General features: G+C 42.1%; 1 protein-coding gene across 1 annotated transcript in view; it reads right to left on the reverse strand.

Annotated features, from left to right (window-relative positions):
* Positions 1-26519, reverse strand: part of GTPBP4 (GTP binding protein 4) — an 869480-nt gene that overhangs the window by 518091 nt on the left and 324870 nt on the right. The window contains exon 6 of the mRNA XM_044064686.1: positions 3606-3698. Within this exon, the coding sequence (XP_043920621.1) occupies positions 3606-3698 (93 nt within the window). The remainder of the gene's footprint in view (positions 1-3605; positions 3699-26519) is intronic.

Raw genomic sequence — 26519 nt, forward strand, 5'->3', positions numbered from 1 at the left:
GGACCCTGCAAACAATGCACAGTTAGGTTTAGAACCTATGGAACTCTACTTCAGAAAAAATGTGTATTAAACAATTATTTGGATAAGGATAACAGCGACACTCTGGAACTAACTATTTGGTGGTGATCAGGGTTAAAGCAGAAAGGCCAAAGGACAAAAGCATGCACTGGCAGTGTGACTTTACTCACTATAAATCTGAAGAACTGCCTGCGAGTCCTATGAATTAAGATACGCACGGAAGCATCCTTCATACCTGAAGTGGTGAAGACAAAACCCTTCAACAGTGGCAGCAGGATGTGCACACTTAGTATCCTGACCTTCTTCACTTAAACATATTTGTTCAAACTTGGCAGGCCCAAGATAAGTCTCCACTGTTCACACTTTTTTGAAATCAGGAACAATCTTCAGTAATAACCCTTTCCTCTTCTGATACGAGGAATGTCTTTATCCACCCTATCTATGCTTAAGGGAAATACTTGGGACAAAATGGATGGAGGCCACAGAAAAAAAAACAAAGGACTTACGGTCCCAATCCTGAAATCATTTGGGGAAATCACTGTTGACAGCAGAAGATCTATCTGTGGGTCTCTGTCCCAGCTGCTGTCTACTTACACACTCTTTCCTCCTTTACAGCTGCTGTTTTTTGAAAATGTTTGCGCAGTTTGTATTCTTTCAGCTTAAACCATCGTGTGTGTGCGTGTGGGGGGGTCCCCTTCAGACGGCCGAGACGATATGACCGAACGTTTAAAAGTTCAAATGGTCTGAATAAGGATTTCCATAGAGCGCGGAACAGGAAAATTTCCCTTTACTGCAATGTAGTGTGATCTCAGAGTTGGCATATTTAAATAGCAGGGGGTGGGGAGTTGCAGGGGGGCTTGCCCCCCTGCTACCACTGGGTTTTTTTTGTTTGTTTATTTTTTTTTCACATTGTTGAACATTCAAATGTTCGGTCATATGGTCTCAGCCATATGAAAGTCGAACATTAGGATGCTCAATTATGTGAAGTAGACCCCATAGATATATATATATATATATATATACACACACACACACACACACACAGTAACATATATATATATATATATATACATACATACACACACACACAGTAATTATATACACACACACAATATATATATATATATATATATATATATATATATATATAAACATATACATATATATATATATATATATAAATAAACATATACATACATAGATGTACATATATAAATAAAAGACACGTTTTGGAAAGGTAAACCCTAGAGTACCTAGGAAATGAGGGATGAAATAAGTTCTCAGACTTACTATTATTCCTTTCTCTTCCATCTTTTTGATGATTTCGCGTGGGAGCTGCAGCCAAATTATTTTATCATAGGAGGCAATAACCAATTGGTATTTCAGGTTTTCCAAAAAAGGAAGGCTGGTTTACATAGCTAGGTATACTTTGTCTACAGACTAGCAATAGCTCTGAAAATAAGTATCTATACAGTATCATAAATGCATTTTATTATGCGCTTACTAATCTTTTCTGCAGTCTGGCAGAGCAGAGACATTTTTTCTTCAAGAAAACATTATCACTTTGCTTAACCCTTTGGTATTGCAATGATGTCCCCAATTCTAATGCTGGATGATGTGTACCTTTCTTTACCAAAGTGGCCCAGCATTCTTCCTTCCCCACTGCTAGCACTGTTTTGGTCCCCCAGTAGCCTCCTTGGAAATTGCAGCCATGCTTGCTGGCAGTTTTTTTTTCTTATAAGAAGTGTCAATGCTGTTCCAAAACCTAACATTTTTTTTTATTTGGGGGGGGGGGGTAGAAGTTAATCCTCAAATGGACTCAAGGGAATAAGTTACTGAAGAAACTGTCTAGTGTCTCACCACTTCAATGCCTAATAAAGTATAGTTTGTGCAAGAATACTCACAATAACTGCAGATGTCGGATCACTGTTGCAGTACATTTATAACATGAATGGGATGCAACCAGAGGTGGACATAAGTCTTCTAGCCAAACATACAAAGCAGTCACATGTCCCCCCAGACAGGGCACAAGATTACCTCCTGTGCTAGAAAAATAACCACAGATCCTACAGAGGTATTAAGAGATATTTTGGAATTTTATGAAAATTTATATAAAGCAGAGGAATGTAGAAGCTAAGAAAAGTAAAAAATGGAATTGTATATCAAAGACTAAAGGCTCAACAGCAGATAGCTAAGAAAGGAACAGAAAAGATAAAAACAGTGATCTATAAAACAACCAATCAATATAGTAGTCTTCAGGAGCAGAAAAGAAATTCCTGTGGAAGTTAGGAGGGAAGGAAGTGATAAAGATCTGGAAGGCTTTGTTTTATTGTACTTTAAAGATGGGTGGGGGAAGTACCAGCAACATGGTGGAAAACTGTGGTGGCTGTATAACCCAAAAAAGGTCCTTCATACCCAGCATCATATACACCCATTTCAATTTTAAACTATACGGACCAGATGTACAGCTGATCAGTTTTCACTCAGAAAAACACTGGATTGTTATACTAGTGGATGGATCTCAAATATTTAAAAAATAAGGGTGCACCAAGCACGAGGATTGCACAAGATGTAATATATTTTAAAAGCCTATTAATAAACATTCATTTTTATTAAAAAACTGTGATGCTGTGCAAACTCCCAACATGCTATGCATTATCTCTGGTCTAGATGTCACAAACCTGTCTGGGACATTTAACTGCTTTCATTTTTACTACACACTTGTATATTAGCTTGAGATGGATTGTATACATTAGTAAACTTGTCATTCAAGTATCATGAATTAATGAACAATAGAACATGAGTTTTAATCTTACTTTTACAATACTTTGTCTTAAATATTGCCTTTAGGTCCCTTCTATTTTCTACTTTATGGCGCATCACCCTCTTGTCACTCATGATGTTCAGTTAGTCACAATGACCAGAAAAGCACCAAAAAAGCACTATCTTACGTTAATTTAAAAATGTATTTCAATGAAAAATTATTGTACATCTCACTAGGAATGCTGGGATACAGTACTGTTATCTCCAGTTCCAAGTACTTGACTGCTTGTCACTCCTGCAAACTATTGAAAAAAATGCAAAATCTCTGCTCAAGTGGTTTAATCCATTTCGACTTACAGCTACTCAGTGCAGACCACTTTTAAGATTTCCTGCTATACAGAGTATTTCAATTAGTTAAAAAGGATGGGTGTTAACTGTTACCGAAAAGTTATCTAACATCTTCACAAAGAAAAGTGCATCAGTAAATGCAAATTAGACATAAATACAGCTGTTTTATTCTAATGTTCTATAAACTGTCTTACTAATGACTGTTCTTGTTTTCTTATGCAATTTTCCTAATGTAAGAAAGCAGTCCAAAAGTTTCAGAAAATCTATCATATTGGCGGACAAATAGAGGAAAGGGCATCAATGAAAGCCAAATATTCAAGGTGGGAGACAGGATATTAAAATGAAAACATACCATATACAAGTACATTACTTTTCACACAAACAAGAAATACATTTTTTCCTTCCAGAAAAAGAATTTACAAGTTTATCTAAAATAAACTGTTGCCTCCCTAAAGATAAAATTTAAATGCAATTACCTGCCAACGTAGATATCGGTAATCCATGTGCCCTACAAACAATGATTTTGTTGTAAACGCATAAGGCTGGACTTCAACATCTGCTCTTGTAACCTTGAAGAGAACAAAAAATAATTCAACCTCTAGTTAGCAAATACATAAAACACCATGCCAAACCTAATAAATACTTGGGATTTCTACCCAGTTTTCCAAAAATGTCCTTCTTGCATGCATTTTTCTTTCACTTAGGAAATGCAAATGGAAACAAGACTTAGATTCAGACATTTGTCTACTTTCCAAAGAACTCAACATAGCATAACTTCATGCTTTTGTCTAACCACTTCCAAAGTAACAAACAAAAACATCATAACTGAATACATAGCTTCCAACAGACAAGTTACTCTATTGAAAACTGTTGTCTTCATTAACAATGAAAGGAAAAAAATACTTTACATGCCAGTGTTCTCTAGTGCAATTATGTCCTACATTAGTAACATTTCATATATGTCCTGTCAGTTAAGAGTCTAAATTACCTTCACGATGCTCATACAAAATAAAAGCTTAGAATTCTGCTGCCCATTTTCTGTCTCTTCAGACTTCAGATTGTAAACTAATGAATAACAGAAACTGACCAAAGAAGCAACCTACAAGGAACTCAGCTGGAAAGGGCAAGTACCTATTCCACTGACAAACAAAATTGCCCTCCCTTCTCCTAGTCAACTATTACCATGACCAAGGCTACACGAGAAATTAGTACATGGAATGCATACCTTAATGCCCAGTTACACAGGTCTGCTTGTCTTGTAGAAAGCAAGCCAAACACCCAATGAAGGATAAAAGCCCACCTGTGGTGTCTCTGTTGTTTACAGAGCATTCTGACACACAAACACATACTGTGTCAATCTGCAGACACATGTCTGTAGAAGTGATGAAATGTTTGCAGAAGTGAAAATACACTTCCTGTGAGTTTAAAAGTAGAAGACATACACTTCCAGTTCTCAGCTATTGAGAATTCTACTGCAAGGCGATTTAACAAAAAAAATAGAAGCTATAAATTCAGAAATTCAACTTGCTTCTGACAAGAAAAGATGGTAAACCTAAGAAGTTATGTGCCATATTCCTTCATGCCTAGGAAAGAAGCCTTGAAGGTATACGATATGCTCAATGTTCCTAAACAGTAGAAAATGAAATGACAGCAATTAGACAAAAGTTTAGTAATTATGTGCCTAGAAAGAACTTGCATTTGTTCACCAACAGTTCATTAAACAGCAAAATAACCTTAAAAGACTCCAGATGCTTGTGTTACTAAGCTAAAGATCTAAACCAAAGACTGTGAATTTGACTAGTTACATGATTAATTAATAAGACAGAAAAGTTTACGGTTTAAGAAATTATCAAATAAGGGACAAGCTATTAAGAAAAGACCTGACTTAACATAAAAAAGCTGACGTATGCAAAGCAAGTGAGATTACTAGTACACAATTCAAACAATTTATGTAATAAGCGTGTAAAATAAACTCTTAGATAAAATAAGAATGCGTTGTAACTGCAACAGAAACAAGATAGATAATGATGTGCACAGAAAATGTGGTATTGCTGAAATTCAAGTCTTGTGCACAGTGTTGTTATAAACATGAAATAAAGCACTGTTGCACTACTTACTTAATTCTGTACAGTTTGTGGTGGAAGGAACCATTTAAGAAAGATATGTAAACAGAAGGAGAAGTGTCTTCAAAAGACTATTCATGATACTGAACAGAAACACTATAATTAAGGGGTACCAAAAATAGTACTAGTTGGTGTTGTTCAAGTTAAGAGAGCTGATATGGTGAATTTTATTTATTTATTTTACTTGACATTTGTTGACCGGGATAGTCCGTCTCAGCTTGTGCCCTTTTTCAGCGGAGGCCTGAGGAGAAAATCACCAAAGAACAAGTTTTAAACAGTAATAAGGTATATAAATTTACAAATTCAGACTTAAATGATAAAATGCACAGTACAGTTTTGAGAAAAAGTAAGTTTCATAAGTATAAAGTCAAATTTATCAGGAGTGGAACGTATAATTAAATAAAGAACTCAAAGTAGAGAAGAAGAAGAGAAGTAAGCAAATAAATGGTTAGTAAGAGGAAGGAGAGATGAAGAGGATATTATGTCTAGGATCAAGTGTTAACTATTATGCTGCAAGATGACATGGGGGGAGAGAAATAAAAGGTATCAAAAATAATAAGGGGGGTAAGGATTGAGAGGGGTAAAGGTGAAAAGTAGGTAGTAGAAATACTACCAAGCAGAGAAATGAATTAAGTAGTAAGTAATAGGGAGAGGAAGGGGTGGAAAGTGAAGGAGGGAGAACTGAAGGAAAAGTATTAAGTGGGGTGACTGCAGTTACATTTCCAGGTAGAAATTAGGTGATTTTTGACGGCAGTCTTGAAAACATGTGTATGGGTTATAATTCTACGGGACATAGGAAGCTTATTCCATGCTAGTGTGGGAAGGTAGCTATAAGGGTTTTGTCCAAACTATTTTTTGGGTTTGTAGACTTGTAGGAGTCCTAGATCAGAGCTCCTAAGGGAACACGTAGTGAGTTATACAGAGAAATGATAGAGGATATGCTAGGGCAGGAGGATGGTTTATTTAAGACAGAGTGAATAATAAATAGCTGAGTAAGTAAGAGGTGGTTGGGAAATTCAAGCCAATTAAGAGTTTTAAGAGCAAGACAGTGGTGAGATTTAGTTGGCATGTTAGCTGCGAATCTAGCAACTTTATTGTATGTGGTTTCCAGTTTACACTGCAGAGTTGACTGTAGGTTAGTAAGAATTTGAGAGCAGTAGAAGAGGTTAGGTAGGAGAAAAACTTGGGAAAGTGAAATCCTGGAGTTAGGAGTAAGGAACCCTCAACTATAGAGGAGGCCAAGCTTTTGATGGATTTTCTTTACAGAATGGTGTACATGGAGGTCAAATTTAAGTTAGCCACCAATAATTACTCCTAGGAGCTTTGTGTGAGAGTCGGATGAAATAGTAGTGTTATTGAGGGAAGAAATTGAGAAAGAAAATTTGAGATAATTAAGAGGTTTAGGTAGAAAAAGGAGTCGTTTAGTCTTTTGGAGGTTCATTATAAGTTGGTTGCTAGAAAGCCAAGATTCAGCAAAACTGAATGAGGTGTGAGTGAGTGAGTGCAAGTCAGAAGGGTTGTCTGCAATGGAGATGACAGTTGAATCATCAGCATACTGTGTAAGGGAAGACTGAGTGCAAGATGTATGTAGCTGGTTACTAAAGATGTTAGAGGGGACCAAGAATACAGCCTTGTGGGGCACCCACTTTTATGGGGAGAAAAGGTGATAGACTATTGAGCCATCTGACTGATTGCTGTCTGTTAGAGAGGTAGCTAGCAAACCAAGAGATAGTAGAAGGGGAGAGATTAAGCTCAGCCAGTTTAGGGAAAATAACAGAATGGAAGACAGTATCAAAAGCTTGAGAGAGATCAAGGAAAAGGCAGGACACTAGCTTATTGTTATCTCTGGCTACGAAGACAGAGTTAGTAAAGGAGATGAGAGCTCTTATAGTACTGTGATGGGGGTTGAAAGCCATGCTGGGTCAGGGTGATAAGGGTTTTACAACAGAGAATGGACATAAGTTGTTTATGCACACAGTGCTCAAAAATTGTGGAGAGGGGATTGGGTACAGCAATGGGGTGATAATTAGAAAGTTACCCCCTATGTGAATGGGTATAGTATGAAATCTCTTCCAAAGAGTTGGTACAGTAGATTCAGAGACAGAGCAATTAATGAGGATGGAAAATGGATATGCTATGCAGCTGGTAGCATCCTTTAGGAAGACAGAGGGCAGGTTGTCAGCAGAAGGGGAACACACTTTAATTTTGAGTAGGAGTTTTTTAATATACGAGGTAGGGATAGGATTAAATAAGAAAGGGCAGCATTGTGGTAGGGGGGTAGTGGGAGGAGAGTCATTTGTTGGAATACAGGGTGGCATGAGCTTACTTATGGTGTCAATGAACTAAGTGTTGAAAGTGTTTATGGCAACTAATGGAGTATTACTGGGGCAGTGGTTGGGTGTAGAGGGGTTTCCACGGTGGAAAATATGATTGACAGAATTCCAAAAGTATTTATTGTTTCTAGATTGTGTGGACAGAGAGTCATGGTAGAAGTTTTTCTTATCTTTGAGCATGTTTTTCTTGGCCAGATTACGAAGTTCCCTACATTTGTTGTAATAGATGAGAGATTTTGTTTTTGTCCAGTGTTTCCAGGCAGAGTCTCTGTTGTGGATAATAACATGAGTAGACTGGATGAGCCAAGGTGAGTAGTGAGATATGACTCTATTCTAGGGGGTGCTAATGAGTTTAAAATGTTAAGGAAGATGGTACTGAATTGGAGAATCGCTTTGTCTAAAGGGAGGTGGAAGTGAAAGGACCAGTCAATGGAAAAGAGTAGATTATTACGAGTCTCTGGATTGTAGTTAGTTAACTTATGACATTCTTTGAATTTTAAAAATGACATGCATCAAAGGTAATAAAACAAGCATACAAGTCAGACTGTTGGCAGGAAATGTTAAGAACTACTAAACAAAATGCTGAATTTAAACTATGCATTGGTATAAAGTATAACATTTTGCTTAAATATGCATCTGAAGTATCAAGAGTGAAATGCAGGGGACAGACCCGAGTTCACCATACTGTCAAGTGAATAACATTAAGTCACAGGGTCAAAAGTAAATATGAGAAAACAAAGAGCAGAGTACTCGGTTTCAAACAGCAGCACTTAAGGAAATAAACTCTCCTTGTATTCTGGACTGTTTGGTTGGTGACAAGCTATGAAGAGTAAAATAAATTCAGTATAAAAGCAAAAACTGAATGTAAACAGAAAATCACACAGCTATAGAAACATCTAAAACACTGTAGAGCCACATCAATGACAACCTTCATGACCATGCTCTCAGCAATATAAACAGAAACAGCCAATCTTACCTGTTACTAAAAGTCATAGATCCTGATACAATATTTGATCAACTATCACAAATGCCACAGCAGGACATGCGAGGCGGGTATTTGGAGACACAGGCATTCCAAAGCAAATGTTTGCCATAAAAACACAAAACCTTTAGCACTTTCATCCCTTTTTAGAAAAGGGCTACTTCAGAAGGTTAAAAACAATTAATAACAGTTATTATAAATATGCCTGTCACAACAAAAAAGTCAGCTAAATCCTGGAAAAATACAAGTTCTAAAATTTGAAGAGCCAAATTTAAAAATACAATTTCTAAAATGTGAAGAGCCAAATCTAACTTAACTGTCATCTTTCAAAAAACAGATTGTAAAATGAATATAATTATATATCAAAGCACTGCAGAAAATACCAACAATGTATTACAAATTGTGTGTGTGTGTGTGTGTGTGTGTATATAAATACATGTTTTATTAAGTAAAGTACATGGGTATTATGCTAAAATTAGAAACGTGCGTATATATATATATATATATATATATATAGAAAGAGATATATATATATATATATATATATATATATATATATACACACACACACACATCATATATCTATACACACAGACAAAGGGAAAGACAGAGTTAAATATTTTGTCTTAGAAATGATGCAGATTTTGTAAAAAATATATATATATATATATATATATATATATATATATATATAATCACAATTTTAAAGCTCTACTATTTAAAGAACTGGTTATGAATGTCCTATTATTAAGACCTGGTGTAACTGTGGTACTCAAATGTAACTAACAATTTAATTCTTTCTTCGATAATGTGTACCCATGGGCCACCTCTACTGTCTCTTGGAACTTTTTCTAACAAAAAAATAAACATTTATTAAAATTACTACAATGTAGAGTGTCTTAACAGTACATTCTTACTGTCTTTCCTTTTAATATCATAAATGTGTTCCTGTATCCTTCTACTTAACTAACTTCACATCTGTCTTTCCAGCATAAAGAGATTCACAAGACAAACAGGGAGTTAAATATATCCACCCCTGGTGCTTCAAATTTTTGAACTTCTGTTTTTTCCAGGATTTAGATGATTGTGCGTATTCATGTGGCAAGCATATTTATTACGTACAGTTGTGTACACTTACCATAAATGTAGATGCTCCAGTGTATTCACTGTTGCAGTCATCACACTTGGGTTATCTGCCTGCAAGTAGCCCTCATTCGTTCCGAATACCAGAGTCTTGCAATTTCTGTGTCGGTTGCTGTCGCCTCTTCCATGATGTCAGGAGTACAAAACATGCAGCTGACACCATTACATCAGTTTTTCTTGCCCCAAATGTCAGGAGCCCCCCAAATAGGAAGCTATTACTTGGTATGTAACACCTCCAGTAAAAAGTAAATACCCCTGCCATAAAAGATGGCCATAAAGAGGATAGGTAGAAAGGATATAGAAAGCCAGGGGGCTGCAGGGAGGGAAACCGGGACTGCAATAGTGAATACACTCGAACATCTACATTTATAATAAGTGTACACAACTGTACTATGTTCTTCGTGTTTCACTGTTGCAGTCATGGGTTGATTCCCAAAGCTGAGGAAGGGTGGAGGCAGTCAAGAAGTGTTAGGGCTGGCTAGCAGGCCTGGTTAAGACTGCTGTAGCAAATCCAGCTCTGGATTTAGAAAAAATGGATAAGTGGTAATGCTTGGTGAAGGTGTGTACAGAACTCCAGGTTGCAGCTTCCAGGATGTCCCTGTTAGGGACTCCCCTGAGAAATGCTGTAGAGGTTGAAATGGCTCTAGTGGAATGAGTTCTGATCCCCAGAGGGGTAGGTTTTTCATGGTGCTTGTAGCAGAAATGGATGCAGTGTGCTATCCATTTGGAAATGGTTTGCTTTGAAATGGCCTTGCCCTCTTCCCCTGTAGCAAAGCTGACTAGCAGCTTGTCAAATTTTCTGAAAGGCTTAGTCCTGTCAAGGTAGAATCTGAGCTATCTGTGCACGTCCAAGGAGCGCAGGATCAATTCCCCTTTATTCTAAGGATTAGGGAAAAAGGTTGGCAAATGGATGGATTGGGTTAAAGCCACACTGGATACCACCTTGGGCATAAAGGAAGGGTTAGTCCTGAGAGAAACCCTGTCAACATGGAAAATAATGAAGGGCTCCACCGCCATTAGTGCCTGTAACTCAGATGCTCTTCTTGCTGAAGTAATAGCTAGCCGTAAGGCTGTTTTCCAAGAGAGGAATTTTAACTCTACTGAAGCAGCAGGTTCAAAGCGGGGGGGAAGGGTGAGCTTCTCCAGTACAAAGTTAAGGTCCCAGGTTGGGTTGGGAGCTCTCCTAGGGGGCCTTAAATTGTTAGCACCTCTCAGGAACTGTTTGATGAGAGGGTGAGAAAAGAGAGGAGGGCTCAGTATTATAATGAGCTGAGATGGCAGAGGCATGAATCTTAATGGATGAGAAGGATAGGCCTCTGTGGAGCAGCTCTGCTAGGTAATCAAGGATTTGAGGTAAGTTGGAAACAGCTGTGTCCTTTCCTTGAGATTGACTCCAAGAACAATATCTTTTCCACTTTTCAGCATAGGATTTCCTAGTACTAGGCCTTCTGGCTTCAAAGATGACATCCAGCAGCTGTTTGCTTAGGGATTCTGGTGGTGCATTTAGGGAATAAGCCAGGATGCAAGGTTTAGGGTTTGCAGCTGTGGATGCAAAATTTATCCCTCCTCTGAGACAGCTGGAAAGGTGTGTGATGTAGCTGCCAGGGTGGCACTGCTGTCAGACTGCGTAGGAGTGGGTACCAGTGCTGGCGTGGCCAGTCTGGTGCAGTAAGGATTGCCCTTGGCCTGTCGTGTTTGATCTTGAGTAGTACTTTTGAGAGGAGGAGCAGAGGAGGAAAGGCATACATTGCGAGGTTTTCCCATGTAAAGGAAAGAGCGTCCACCTTCCAGGCTCTGCTGTGAGGGTTCCTGGTGCAAACTTTGCTCAATTGGTGGTTTTGGGGGAGGCAAAAAGGTCCACCTCCGGTGTTTCCCACCTCTGGGTTAGAAGTTTGAATGAGTTGGGTCCCAGTTTCCACTTGTGAGGGTCCAGTAGATTTCTGCTTAAGCTGTCTGCCAGTGAATTTTGCTGGCCTGGCAGGAATTGAGCTTGTAGCTGCACTTGGATGCTCAAGGCTGTGTTCTACAGAGCCATGGCTAACCTGCAGAGTGAGTAAGAATGAGTTCCGCCCTGCTTGTTTATCTACCACATAACTGTGGTGTTGTCTGTCTTTATCAGGAGCTGTCCTGCAAGTATAAGGTATTTGAAGACTATCAGAGCATTCTGTACAGCTAGCATCTCTTTTTGATTGATATGCAGGGAAATTTGTTCTGGGCTCCATTTGCCTTGAATGTATTTGCCTGCCATGTTAGCCCCCCCCCCGTGCATAGTCTGATGCATCTGTTGTCAGGGTTTGGATGGCGAGGGGTTGAGTGAAAGGAAGTCCCTTATTGTGGTTGCATGCTTCTGCCCACCAAAGGAACTCTGCCCTTAGACAAGGTATGACTGGAATCACTGTTTCCAGGTCCTGAGAATGTTGATACCAGAGACGTTTTAAGTACCACTGAAGTTTCTTCATATGCAGTCTTGTATTTGGCATTAGCATAATGCATGATGCAATGAACCCTATGGCTTGCAGTATTTTCCTTTCAAATATCTGGGTTTTGTTGGCCATTAGTTTGAAATAGTTTGTCAAATGGACCTGCTTTTCTGGAGGAGGAATGCCATCTGGGAAGTTGTGTTCAAGCTTGCTCCCAGGAATACAATTTGTTGGCTGGGCACCAGATGTGATTTCTTTTCGTTGATGGTGTATCCCAGTGAAGTTAGAAGTCCTTTTACAAATGCCAGTTGCTAAAGCAGCAATTTCTGACTGTCAGCCTGAATCAGGCAATCGTCCAAGTATGGGTAGATTTGAATATTTCTCTGCCTGCAGTATGCAATTGCTGGAGCAAGGCATTTTGTGAATACTCTGGATGCAGTAGATAAGCCAAAGGGAAGTGCAGATAACTGATAGTGCATGAAGCCTGCCCTGAAATGTATAGATTTCCTGCAATACATCCTTATGGGGATATGCAGATAAGCTTCTTTTAAGTCTACGGTGACTAACCAGGCATCCTTGGCTAGCATAGGAAGAAGCTGTTGCAGTGTAAGCATTCTGAATTTTGGGACCACCAGAAAGGTGTTGAGAGAATTGATAGATCCAGGATAGGGCGCCAAGAGCCCTCTTTTTTGGTCACCAGGAACAGTCTGGAGTAAAAACCCTGTCCCCTTTGTTTTACTGGAACAGGTTGAATAGCCCTGATATGGAGAAGGGAATAACTGCTTTTGAGCCTCTGCCCACTGGTTTGGAGGAAGGTCTGGCAACCTGCTTGGAGTTGGCAGCGAGGGCAATTCGAATCTGTATCCCTGGAATACAATGTTTAGAACCCATCGGTCCTGAGTAATCGATATCCAGTTTTTTGCATGAAGGGTGAATTTTCCTCCTAGGGGCACAAGTATTTGGGCATGGCTGGGAAGGATAATTGGAAAGTCATTGTGAACTTTTTCCATATGGGGGTGGCTTACCACTCCCTGTTTTGAGGTGGAAACACTCCATTGTGTAGATCTCTGCATATCCTGAGACTGTAGTCTTGGTCGGCTGATTCCCGTGGGTTTGGACTGAGGAGGCCTGAGAGGGACTGGAAAGGACCAGTTTTTTGAAGGCCAATGCCTACTGAATCTAGGTGGCTGCACCTGTAAGAAATCTTTGACGTTTGCATAGATTGAGCTTTTTCTTCCACCTTTTTAAGAACTTCTTCTGCTTTTGTGCCAAACAAACGCTCCTGATTTAATGGAGCATCTAGTAATTTTGCTTTGACATGGTCAGGCAAGGCTTGTTCCTTTAGCCAAGCATGCCTTCTCAGTAGACACAGAGTGACAGCAGCCTTGCAAGATGTTTCTAAGGCATCAAAGCCACACTGCAAAGTAGGTTTACTAACCTGGTTTGCAAAATGCATCAACTCTTGTAAATCTTTATTTTCTGCACAATCTGGAAGCAACACCATTTTTGTTTAATTAGTTCCATTACTGGCACTTCAACATGTGGAACTAGAAATTCAAAGCCCTAATGGCAAGAGTTGCAGAGGTACATACCTTCTTACCTCATCTGTCTAAAGCTCTAGAGTCTCTGTATGAAGGGGTAGGGTTTTTGGCTGTAGTAGCCTTAATGCCTTTAGGTCCCTGGGAAATGGTCTCTGGATCTGCAGTAGGATTCTTAAAGAGACATTTGTGAGAGTCAGGTACTCTGTAGTGCCTGTCAGGTTTTCTAGGAGCTGGTGGTAAGGTGTCAGGAGTAAGACTGGACTCCAAGAAGACATCATCTACAATATCCAGGACAGGGGTTACAGCTAGAGGCCTGTGCTGAGGCAAATCTAAAAATTCCCTGAGTCTCTTTTTGGACTGAGGGTAGTCTTGGCATTCCCAGCAGAAATGCTCTCTTAAGGTATGCAAGGTTTCACCAAAAGAAAAATCCTCTGGAAGGGAGGCAGAGGGAATGGATTCCGCTGCATCTGAGTCCTCATAGGTAGATAAGGGTATGTCCTGGTAATCAGAAGGATCAGAGTCATCAGACTCCTGGTCTGTAGAATCAGAAGGAAATTCAATTCTTTGTCTTTTGGCAGGGGAAGACTGGCTTCCCTTAATTAGAGTAATAAGGTCTTCAGCCATTCTAAGCATTTGTTTTTGTGGCCTGGGAGCTTGAGCATGCACTTTGGACGTCGGTTTTCTAGGTGGGGTGCGAATTCTGGGACTGGGAAACTCGGTAGTTTTAGTTGGAAATGAAGTTAGTTAATATGAATATCGGTAGGTCGGAATACACCCTCAGAAGCCAGTGCCTGCACAGCGGCTCCAGACCCATCTAAGGTAGAGACATTCGCAGGTTCCATAGTCAAAGAAGCAGCTCGCGGCATACCGGACTCCGAATGGCTCTCAGCAGAGGCCTGCGAATCTGCAGAAGCGGTCATCAGGGGCTGCAAAGGCGCCTCACTGAGTACCGGCGGACTGGCGACAAGCTTAGCGGAAGTGTCATTGGCAGTTTTTGACCTATGCGTTCTGTCTCTGTCTTTGTGCTTTTTCGGAAGATCAGTAGTCGGACGGCTTACCGAAGCCATTTTGGAATACAGAGAACGAGCGAAAGTATTTAGCTACAGAAACAGCCCGATGAAAAATGGTTCGGGCATTAAACAAGGCACAAAACCAATAGCAAGGGATGTCATGGTCTGGGCCTAAACAGGTGATGCAGTAAGAATGCAAATCTCTGTGAGGTATTTGCTTTCTACAGGCAAGACAATTTTTAATTTTTTCTGACATCAGTTAGAGCAAGAAAAAAGAATCCCCAACGAGGTACTTAGCTTTAGAAGACTTCAGGTCTGAAACTCGAAAAAATGAAAATTTCAGGTAGCGGCCGACCGGCACTTGCGAACTGCTTCTGCTTCGGGCTCCTTCTCGGCAAGAAAGACTGATGCAATGGCGTTGGCTGCATGTTTTATACCCCTGATGACCTGACATCATGGAAGAGGCGACAGCAACCAATACAGAAATCCCAAGACTCTGGTATTCAGGCCGACTGAGGGATACCTGCAGGCAGATAACTCAAGTGTGATGACTGCAACAGTGAAACATGAAGAACATCCAGGGGGCTGGAGGGAGGGAAACCAGGACTTCAACAGTGAATACACTCGAACATCTATATTTATGGTAAGTGTACACAACTGTACTATGTTCTTCGTGTTTCACTGTTGCAGTCATCACACTTGGGTGGATTCCCAAAGCTGAAGAAGGGTGAAGGCAGTCAAGAAGGCTGGCTAGTATGCCTTGCAAGATTGCTGTAGCACATCCTGCCCTGGATTTGGAAAAGACAGGCATGTGGTAATGCTTGGTGAAGGTGTGTACAGAACTCCAGGTAGCAGCCTTCAGGATGTCCCTGGTAGGGACTCCCCAGAGAAATGCTGTAGAGGTAGATGTTGCCCTAGTGGAATGTGGTCTGACCCCCTGAGGGGTTGGTTTTCCATGGTGCTTATAGCAGAAATTGATGCAGTATGCTATCCATTTGGAAATCGTTTGTTTTGAAATGGCCTTGCCCTCTGCCCCTGTTGCTAAGCTGTCTAGTAGCTGGTGTAATTTTCTGAAGGGCTTAGTCCTATCAAGGTAGAATCTGAGCTGTCTGTGCACGTCCAAGGAGTGCAGGATCCTTTCCCCTTTATTTTGAGGATTAGGGAAGAAGGTTGGCAAATGGATGGATTGATTGAGAGCCACACTGGACACCACTTTAGGCATAAAGGAAGGGTTAGTCCTGAGGGAAACCCTGTCAGCATGGAAAATAATGAAGGGTTCCACAGCCATCAGTGCTTGTAGCTCAGACACTCTCCTAGCTGAAGTGATGGCTAGAAGCAAGGCTGTTTTCCAAGAGAGGAATTTTAACTTTGTTAGGGGGGGGAAGCGTGAGCTTTTCCAGTACAAAGTTAAGGTCCCAAGCAGGGTTGGGTTCTCTCCTTGGTGGCCTTAAGTTGTTTGCCCCTCTCAGGAACTGTTTGATAAGAGGGTGTGAGAAGAGAGGTGGCTCAGTGTTGTAATGAGCAGAAATGGCTGAGGCGTGAATCTTAATGCTGGAGAAGTAGAAGCCTTTGTGGAGTAGATCTGATAAGTAATCCAGGATAAGAGGCAGAGAGGGCAGTGTTGGGTCCTCTCCTTTAGACTGAATCCAGGAGCAGAACCTTTTCCACTTATCAGCATAGGATTTTCTTGTACTGGGTCTTCTGGCTTCAAGAATGATGTCCAGCACCTGTTTGCTTAAGGACATTCAGGGAGAATTCAAGGAATAAGCCAGGCTGCAAGATTTAGGGTTTGCAGTTGTGGATGCAGAATCTGTCACTCCTGCTAAGAAAGGAGGGTTGGATTCTAGTGTAGGTGCCAGGGTGGCACCGACAGCAGGCTGCGCAGGAGTGGGTACCACTGCTGGCGTGACCAGTCCAGGGCAATCAGAATTGTCCTTGGTCTGTCCTGTTTTATCTTGAGTAATACTCTTGAAAGGAGGGGCAGAGAGGGAAAGGCATAGATTGAGAGATTTATCCACTGAAAAGATGGGGCATCCACTTTCCAGGCCCTGCTGTGAGGATTCCTGGTGCAGAATTTGCTGAGCTGGTGGTTGTAGGGGGATCCAAAGAGATTCACCTCTGGAGTTCCCCATTTCTGGCTCAGAAGGTTGAAGGTGCTGTGCTCCAATTGCCACTCGTGTGGGTCTAGGAGATTTCTGCTTAAGTCGTCTGCCAGTAAGTTTTGTTTGCCTGGCAGGAAATGAGCTTGCAGATGGACTTGAATGTCCAAGGCCGTGTTCCACAGGGCCATGGCTGGCCTGCAGAGTGGGTAGGAATGGGTTCCCCTCTGTGTGTTGATGTACCACATAACTGAGGTGTTGTCTGTTTTTATTAGCAGTTGTCCTGGAAAGATTAGGGATCTGAAAGCTGTCAGAGCATTCTGTACAGTTAGCATCTCTTTTTGGCTGATGTGCAGATGAATTTGACTTGGGCTCCAGTGGCCCTGAATACATATTCCGTCCATGTGTGCCCCCAGGCATAGTTTGATGCATCTGTGGTTAGGGTCTGGGCGGCTTGGGGTTGAGTAAATGGCAGTCCCTTGTTGTGGTTGCATGCTTCTGCCCACCAGAGGAACTCTGTCCTTAGACAGGGTATGATAGGAACGACTGTTTCCAGGTCCTGAGAATGTTGGCACCAAAGACTTTTTAAGTACCACTGGAGTTTCCTCATATGCAGTCTTGCATACGGAATCAGCAGTATACATGAGGCCGCAAACCCTACGGCTTGCAGTATTTTTCTTGCAGATAGCTGGGTTCTGGTGGCCATTTGTTTGAAGTCGTCTGTCAGACTTGTTTTTCTGAGGTGAGGAATGCCATCTGGGAAGTTGTGTCCAAGCTTGCTCCCAGGAATACAATCTTTTGACTGGGTACCAGTTTTGATTTCTTTTCGTTGATGGTGTACCCCAAAGAATTGAGAAGGTTTTTCACAAATGTCAGGTGCTGCAGCAGCAACTCCTGACTGTCTGCCTGAATCAGGCAGTCACCCAAGTACGGGTAAATTTGGATATTTCTCTGCCTGCAGTATGCAATGGCTGGAGCCAGGCATTTAGTGAATACTCTGGGTGGAGTAGACAGGCCAAAGGGAAGTGCAGTGAACTGATAATGCATAGACCCTGCCCTGAAACGAAGATACTTCCTGCATGATTCCATTATGGGGATATTCAGATAGGCTTCTTTTAAGTCTAGGGTGACTAACTAGGCATCCTTGGCTAGCACAGGAAGAAGCTGTTGCAGGGCAAGCATTTTGAATGTTGGTACCACCAGGAAGGTGTTGAGAATGGAAAGATCCAGGATTGGGCAACAAGAGCTCTCTTTCCTGGGTACCAGAAAGAGTCTGGAGTAGAATCCTTGACTCCTCTGTTCTACTGGAACCGGATGAATAGCTCTGATACTGACCAGGGAAAGTACTTGGTTTTGAGCCTCTGCCCACTGGTTTGGAGGAAGGTCTGGAAACCCGCTTGGGGTTGGCAGTGAATGGAAATAAAATCTGTACCCCTGGGATACAATGTTGAGGACCCACTAGTCCTGAGTGATGCACATCCAGTTTTTTGCATGAAGGGCAAGTTTTCCTTCTAAGGGCACAAGCAATTGGGCAGGGCTGGGGAATGGAGTAAAGAAGTCATTGTGAGCTTTTTCCGTAACGAGGTGGCTTACTACTCCCTGCTTTAGGAGTGGGGGCACTCCACTACTTAGATCTCTGCATACCCTGAGACTGAAGTCTGGGTGGTCTGTTTCCCCTGGGTCTGGTTTAGGAAGGTCTGGAGGGGGCTGGAAAGGACCAGTGTTTTGAAGGGCAATGCCTACTGAATTCTAGGGGGTTGCACTTGTAAGAATTCTTTAAAAGTCTGCACAGATTTAGCTTTTTCTTCCGTCTTTTTAAGAACCTCTTCTGCTTTGGTGCCAAACAAACAGTCCTTATTCAAAGGAGCGTCTAGTAACTTTGATTTGACATGGTCTGGCAAGGTCTGCTCTTTCAGCCAAGCATGTCTTCTCAGTACAGAGCCAGTGACAGCTGCCCGGCAAGATGCTTCTACAGCATCAAAGCCACACTGCAAAGTATGCTTGCTGACTTGGCTTGCAGAGTGCATAAGCTCCTGCAATTCTTTAATTTCTGCACAGTCTGAAAAGGTTGCCACTTTTTATTTAATAAGTTCCATAATACATTGCTGGTACTTCAGCATGTGAAACTGACAATTCAGTGCCCTAATAGCAAGAGTTGCAGAGGTTTACACCTTCTTACCCCATCTGTCCAAAGCTTTGGAATCTCTATCCGAAGGGGTAGGATTCTTGGCTGTAGTAGCCTTGATACCTTTAGGCCCCTGGGAAATGATCTCTGGGTCAGCAGTAGGATTCTTGAAAATAAATGTGCGAGTGTCAGGTACTCTGTAGTACCTGTCTGGATTCCTAGGGGCAGGAGGTAAAGTGTCAGGAGTAAGACTGGATTCCATAAAAACATCATCCACAACATCCAGGACAGGGGGTACTGCTAAGGGCCTGTGTTGAGACAGCTCTAGAAATTCTCTGAGTCTCTTTTTGGACTGAGGATAGTCTTGGCATTCCCAGTGGAAATGCTCTCGTAAGGTATGCACGGTTTCACCAAAAGAAAAATCCTCTGGAGGGGAGGCAGATGGAATGGAGTCCTCTGCATCTGAATCCTCATAAGCAGATAAGGGCATGTCTTCATAATCAGAAATTTCAGAGTCATTGGACTCCTGGTCTGTAGAAGCGGAAGGGGACCGGACTCTGTCTCTTAGCAGGGGAAGGCTGACTTCCCCTAATCAGCGTAATAAGGTCTTCAGCCATTCTAAGCATTTGTTTTTGTGGCATGGGAGCATGTGCATGCGCTTTGGTCATCGGTTTTCTAGGTGTAGTGTGTACTCTTGGCCTAAGAAACTCGCTAGTTTTGATTAAAAAACAAGTCGTCAGTTTGAGTCGAACATCGGTTGAGCGAATAACGGCATCAGAAGCTGGTGCCTGCTCAGCTGCTCCGGACCCATCCAAGGTAGAGACATCCGCAGGTTCCATAGTCGATGAAGAGTCTCACGGCATACCGGACTCCGAATGGGTCTCAGTAGAGGCCTGCAAATCCACTGAAGCTGGCATTAGGGGCTGCGAAAGCACCTCACTGAGTACCGGCGGACTGGTGACTAGTTTAACGGAAGCGTCATCATCAGTTTTGGACCTATATGGTCTGTCTCTGTCTTTATCTTTACATTTTTTCAAAATATCGGTAGTCGGATGGCTTACTGAAGCCATTTCAGAATACGGAGATTGAAAGCGAAAGAATTTAGTGACAAAGAGAGCCCAACGACGAATGGTTCGGGCATTAAATAAGACACAAAACCGACAGCGAGGGACGTCGTGGTCTGGGCCTAAATAGGTGACGCAGTAAGAATGAAAATCTCTGTGAGGTATTTGCTTTCGACGGGCAAGACAATTGTAAACTTTTTCTGCCATCTGGCAAGAAAAAAGGATCCCCAATGGGGTACTTAGCTTTAGAAGACTTCAGGATTATTAAATTCGAAAACGAAAATTCAGGTAGCGGCTGACCGGCACTTGCAAACTGCTTCTGGCTCCTCGGCAAGAAAGACTGATGTTATGGCGTCGGCTGCCTGTTTTTATACCCCTGACGACCTGATATAAATCCTGGAGCAACAGCATCCGACCCAGAAATACTGTGTCTCTGGTATTCGGACCGACTGAGGGCTAGCTGCAGGCAGATAACCCAAGTGTGATGACTGCAACAGTGAAACACGAAGAACGTCAGATTTTTTTTTTTTTTTACTGTTTTTAACTTTCCGAAGAACACCATTTCTAAAATGGATGGAAGCACTAATGGTTTGTTGTCTAGTGGTAAATTTTTGTTTTGGAACACCTGTGGCTCCAATTTCTCACTTAGAGCATCCTGCTCTGGAGTTTTTGTTGGATCAGTGGTGAGGTTGGCATGGAATATTTTCATATTTGCTCATCTGTCTGTTTTCTGGGGTATCACAAAGACCTACTACTGGCAAATTCCTCTTGTGGATTAGGTCCAAGAACATGTCCTTGTTAAACAATTCCATCATTGGGATCTGGTTGTGTTCTGATCAACTGACCTGCCAAGATACTCTAGGATGAAATGTACAGTGCCTTGACTTTCAAACCTCACTCCCAAGCTAAATCGCATGCCTAGTCAGCCCAGTAGATAAGAATGTGCCTCCTCCTTGTCTGCTGCAGTAAAAATTACAGTGGTATGGTTTGTTTGGATTTGCAATTTCTCTTCTGCCAGAAACACTTGAAGACTAGGAAAGCTAAAATCACTGTGCTCATATCATTTATGTTTCAGTGCTTCTTTCTGAATGTTCTGTCTTAAGTCCCCTAAAAGTACAGTTGTGTACACTTACCATAAATGTAGATGTTCGAGTGTATTCACTGTTGCAGTCATTACATTTGGGTAATCTGCTGGCAGGTTGCCCTCAGTCGGCCTGAATTCCAAAGTCTTGGGTCCTGCGTCGGTTGCTGTCTTCTCTTCCATGACGTCAGGTCGTCAGGGGTATAAAACATACAGCAGACGCCATTTTCTTTAGTTTTTCTTGCTCCCGATGCCAGGTGCCCCCCCACACACACACACAAAAAAAAAAAAAAAAATACATATATATATATATATATATACATACATACACACATGCATCAATATAAACTTTACCTTCATCTACAAGCAAATACACCACATAGGTAGTAGAAGATAGAGAAGGAAAGATAAACTCCAGAATGACAGTGGGATGGCGGGAGGTAACCTGGACTGCAACAGTGAATACACTCGAACATCTACATTTATGGTAAGTGTACACAACTGTAATATGTTCTTCGTGTTTCACTGTTGCAGTCATTACATTTGGGTAGAATCCCAAAGCTATGGTTGGGAGGCTGGAGCTAAAAAGCATTAGGTGTGCCTAGAAGGCCCTGCAGAACTGCAGTGGCAAAGCCTGCCCTGGACTTAGAGTAGAGAGGCAAATGATAATGCTTTATGAAGGTGTGAACAGAATTCCAAGTAGCAGCCTCTAGAATGTCTTTGGTTGGTACTCCTCTGAGAAAGGCTGCTGAAGTAGCAGCAGCTCTGATGGAATGAGACCTAATGCCCTTGGGCACAGGTTTACCATGGTGTAGGTAGTAGAAACGGATGCAGTGGCTTATCCACTTTGAAAAGTACAGTTGTGTACCTACCATAAATGTAGATGTTCAAGTGTATTCACTGTTGCAGTCATTACACTTGGGTTATCCTGCTGGCAGTCTACCCACAGTCGGCCTGGATTCCAAAGTCCTGGTCAGGCGTCGGTTGCTGTCGCCTCTTCCCTGACATCAGTGCGCCAGGGGTATAAAAGTTGCAGCCGATGCCATTTTCTTCAGTTTTTCTTGCCCCAGATGTCAGGTGCCCCCAAAAGGGTAGGCTAAAAATTCTGCTTATAAAAAAGCATACACCAACATAAACATTACCTTCATCTACAAGCAAATACACCACATAGGTTGTATAGAATAGAGAAGTACAGATAAGTCCCAGCAATGACAGGGGATGGTGGTAGGGTAACCTGGACTGCAACAGTGAATACACTCGAAATTCTACATTTATGGTAGGTACACAACTATACGGTGTTCATCGTGTTTCACTGATGCAGTCATTACACTTGGGTAGAATCCCAAAGCTGAGGTTGGGCGGCTGGGTCTAAATTGGAGCCTGCTCTGGATTTAGAGTAAACAGGTAAGTGGTAGTGCTTTGTAAAAGTGTGCACTGAAGTCCAAGTTGCAGCCTCCAAAATATCCTTGGTTGGTACTCCTCTGAGGAAGGCAGCTCAAGTGGCTGCTGCTCTGGTTGAATGTGGCCTAATGCCCTCAGGCACTGATTTGCCATGTTATGAATAGCAGAAACGAATGCAGTGGCCTATCCATTTTGAAATAGTCTGCTTTGAAATAGCCTTTCCTTGCGATCCTGTAGCATATGCCACTAAAAGTTGCTCAGTCTTTCTGAAAGCTTTAGTTTTGTCCAAGTAGAAGTGTAGCTGTCTGTGCATGTCCAAAGAATGCAGAAGTCTCTCCCCTTTATTCTGTGGGTTTGGATAAAAGGTAGGCAAATGAATGGTTTGGTTAAGAGCCACAATGGACACTACCTTAGGCATAAATGTTGGGTTTGTCCTTAGAGAAACCCTGTCCGGATGGAAAATAATAAAAGGTTCCACAACCATTAATGCCTGTAACTCCAAGACTCTTCTTGCTGAAGTTATTGCTAGGAGCAGAGCTGTTTTCCATGTTAAGAATTTTATTTCAGCTGTATTGGCTGGCTCAAAAGGAGGCAGTGTGAGCTTTTCCAAGACAAAATTGAGGTCCCATGCAGGTATTGGTGCTCTCCTTGGAGGTCTTATGTTTTTGGCCCCTCTAAGGTACTGCCTTAGCAGTGGATGTGAAAAAATAGGTGGGTCCGTATTGTAATGAGCTGAAATGGCACAGGCATGGATCTTAATTGATGAGAAGGATAGGCCTTTGTCCAGCATCTCAGTTAGGTATTGTAAAATCAGAGGAATATTTGGTACAAGCGTGTCAATTCCTCGTGCCTGGTTCCAAGCACATAATCTCTTCCATTTTTCTGCATAAGATTTTCTGGTGCTGGGCCTCCTGGCCTCCAAAATAACATCCATAACTGCTTTAGAGAGAGGTGTATTCTGAGTGGTTATATTATCCGCCAAGCAGCCAGATTTAGTCTTCTGAGATGGCTGTGCAGGATCTGATTGTTTTGCTGGGTTAGTAGATGAGGAGTTTGAGGTAAAGTCCAGGCTGGGCCTTGAGACAAGCTCTTTAGGATTGGATACCAGTGCTGGCGTGGCCAGTCTGGGGCAATCAGTATCATTTTTGGCTTCTCTTGTCTGACCTTTAGGAGTACCTTGGGGAGGAGAGGCAGAGGAGGAAAGGCATATACTGTAAGGGTTTTCCAGCTGAATGATACAGCATCCACTTTCCATGCTTGTTTGTGATAAGTCCTTGTGCAGAATCTCTGTAGTTGGCAGTTGTGACGGGAGGCAAACAGATCTATGACTGGGCATCCCCATTTCTTTGTTATCATGCTGAAGACTTGTGGATCTAGTTTCCACTCGTGAGGGTCCATGAGGTTTCTGCTTAGTTCGTCTGCCAGAGTATTTGTCTTTCCTGGCAGGAATTGTGATTGCAGGTGCACTTGATAAGTCAATGCTGTGTTCCACAAAGTCATGGCTTGTCTACAGAGGGGGTAGGAATGTGTGCCTCCTTGCTTGTTTATGTACCACGACTGTAGTATTGTCTGTTTTTATCAGCAGTTGTCCTGGATGGAGTAGATCCTTGAAGGCTGTCAGGGCATTCTGTACAGCTAGCATCTCTTTTTGATTGATAATGAAGATGCATTTGGCTTGTGGGCCATGTGCCCTTAATACATTTTTCTGCCATGTGGGCCCCCCAGGCATAATCTGATGCATCTGTTGTTAGTGTCTGCCTGGCTGTGGGTACAGTGAATGGCTGTCCCTTGTTGTGGTGACAGGCCTGTGCCCACCATCGAAACTCCTGTTGTAGGCAGGGAATGAGTGTAATTAATGTTTCCAGGCTGTGGCAATGTTGAGTCCAAACACTTTTTAGATACCATTGTAGCTTCCTCATATGCAGTCTTGCATATGGAATTAGCAGAATGCAGGATGCCATGAAGCCCAAAGCCTGCAGAATTTTTCTTGCAGATAACTGGGTCTTTGTTGCCATCTTTTCGAAGTAAGTTGCCTTTGTTTGTCTGGCGTGAGATAAGCCATTTGGGCAGTTGTATTTAAGCTTGCACCCAGGAATATTATTTCTTGAGAGGGTACTAGTTTTGATTTATTTTTGTTTACTGTGTACCCTAGGCAAATTAGTAATCTTTTTACAAACGCCAGATGCTTCAGTAGAATGTCTTTGTTCTCTGCTTGAATAAGGCAGTCGTCCAAGTAGGGACATATTTGAATTCCTTTGTCTGCAAAATGCAATTATTGGTGCCAGGTATTTTGTGAAGACCCTGGGAGCAGTAGATAAGCCAAAGGGCAGTGCAGAGAATTGGTAGTGCATTGAGCCAGCTATGAATCTGAGGTATCTTCTGCAAGATTGTCTGAGTGGGACATGAAGGTTATGCCTCTTTGAGTTATGCCTCTTTGAGGTCCAAAGTTACAAGCCAAGCCTTCTTGCCCAGCATGGGCAGAAGCTGCTGCAGAGTCAACATTTTGAATTCTGGAACGTCCAGAAAAGTGTTTAGAATAGAAAGGTCCAGTACTGGTTTCCAGGCTTTGTCCTTTCTGGGTACCAAGAAAAGTCTTGAGTAAAATCATTCTCCCTGCTCTTGCTGTGGTACTCGCTGAATATCCCTCATGTCCATGAGAGATGAAACTTGCTTTTGAGCCTCTGCTCATTGATGGTGTGGCAGGTCTGGCATACCTTTTGTCTTTGGAAGGGTGTGAAAGAGGAACCTGTAGCCCTGAGAGACTATATTCAAGACACATTTGTCCTGGGTGATCATGTGCCAATTTTGTGAAAAAAAGTGCTAGCTTTCCCCCCAAGGGTGCTGCCAAAAGATAAGTGCTTGGCATTGGCAGAGGAAAGTCAATGGGACTGTTTCCTATATGACTGTGATTTGTCTTCTCCGCTTTTGGAGGTAGAAGCCCCCCATTGTTTAGCCCTGTATGAGCCTTGGGGCTGGGGCCTGCCTCTAGGGCATCTGTATCTGCCTCTTTGTGGCCTGTCTGACACTGGAAAGGACCAATTCTTAAGAAGGCCAGTTCCTGCTAAATCTGGGTGGCTGTACCCGTAAGAAATCCTTTACTGTCTGCATAGATTTCACTTTATCCTCCATTTTCTTCAACACCTTTCTGCCTTAACACCAAACAAAGTATCATGCTGTAATGGAGAATCTAATAATTTTGCTTTAACATGATCAGGCAGATTTTGTTCCTTTAACCAAGCATGCCTTCTAATGACAGAACCTGTAACAGAGGCCCTGCATGAGGCCTCCAGTGAATCAAAACCACATTGCAAATTATGCCTTCCCACTTGTTCGGCTGCATGCAATAAACTCTGCATTTCCTTGTTTTCAGAACAGTCAGAATTTGTCAACATTTTCTGTTTGAGCAGTGACATTAAGTATTGTTGATATTTATGCATATGAAACTGACAATTTAAAGCCCTTACAGCCAAGGTAGCAGAAGTGTAAACTTTTTCCCCCCATCTGTCCAATGCCCTAGAATCCCTATCAGAGGAGACAGGGTTTTTTGCAGTGGAAGCCTTGACCCCCTTGGGACCCTGAGATATAGTTTCTGGGTCAGTAGCAGGGTTTTTATATAGAAATTTATGAGAATCTGGAACCCTGTAGTATCTGTCTGGCTTAGGGGGTAAAGAGTCAGGAGACAGGCCGGACTCTGAAAATACATCATCTACAATGTCTAGAACAGGTGGAATAGCAAGAGGTCTGTGCTAAGGCAGTAAAAGAAAGTATCTGAGCCTTTTCTTAGATTCTGAGTAATCTTGGCTCTCCCAGTGAAAATGCTCCCTCATGGTATGCAGGGTTTCCCCAAAAGAATAATCCTCAGGAGGAGAGGCTGAAGGGATGGATTCTTCAGCATCAGAATCCTCATAGGGAGGAAGAGAGTATCCCTGTTCTGAAGAGGAGTCAGAGGAAATGGAAACCTGATCAGAAGAATCATATTCTGTGTCTTGCCTGGGCCTCTTATCAGAAGGGGGATGGGAACCCCTGATCAAAGTAATTAGGTCTTCAGCCATTTTAAGCATCTGTTTC

This window comes from Protopterus annectens, chromosome 3.part0 (assembly GCF_019279795.1).
Source record: "Protopterus annectens isolate FY-2018-M chromosome 3.part0, PAN1.0, whole genome shotgun sequence".
Taxonomy (NCBI): domain Eukaryota; kingdom Metazoa; phylum Chordata; order Ceratodontiformes; family Protopteridae; genus Protopterus; species Protopterus annectens.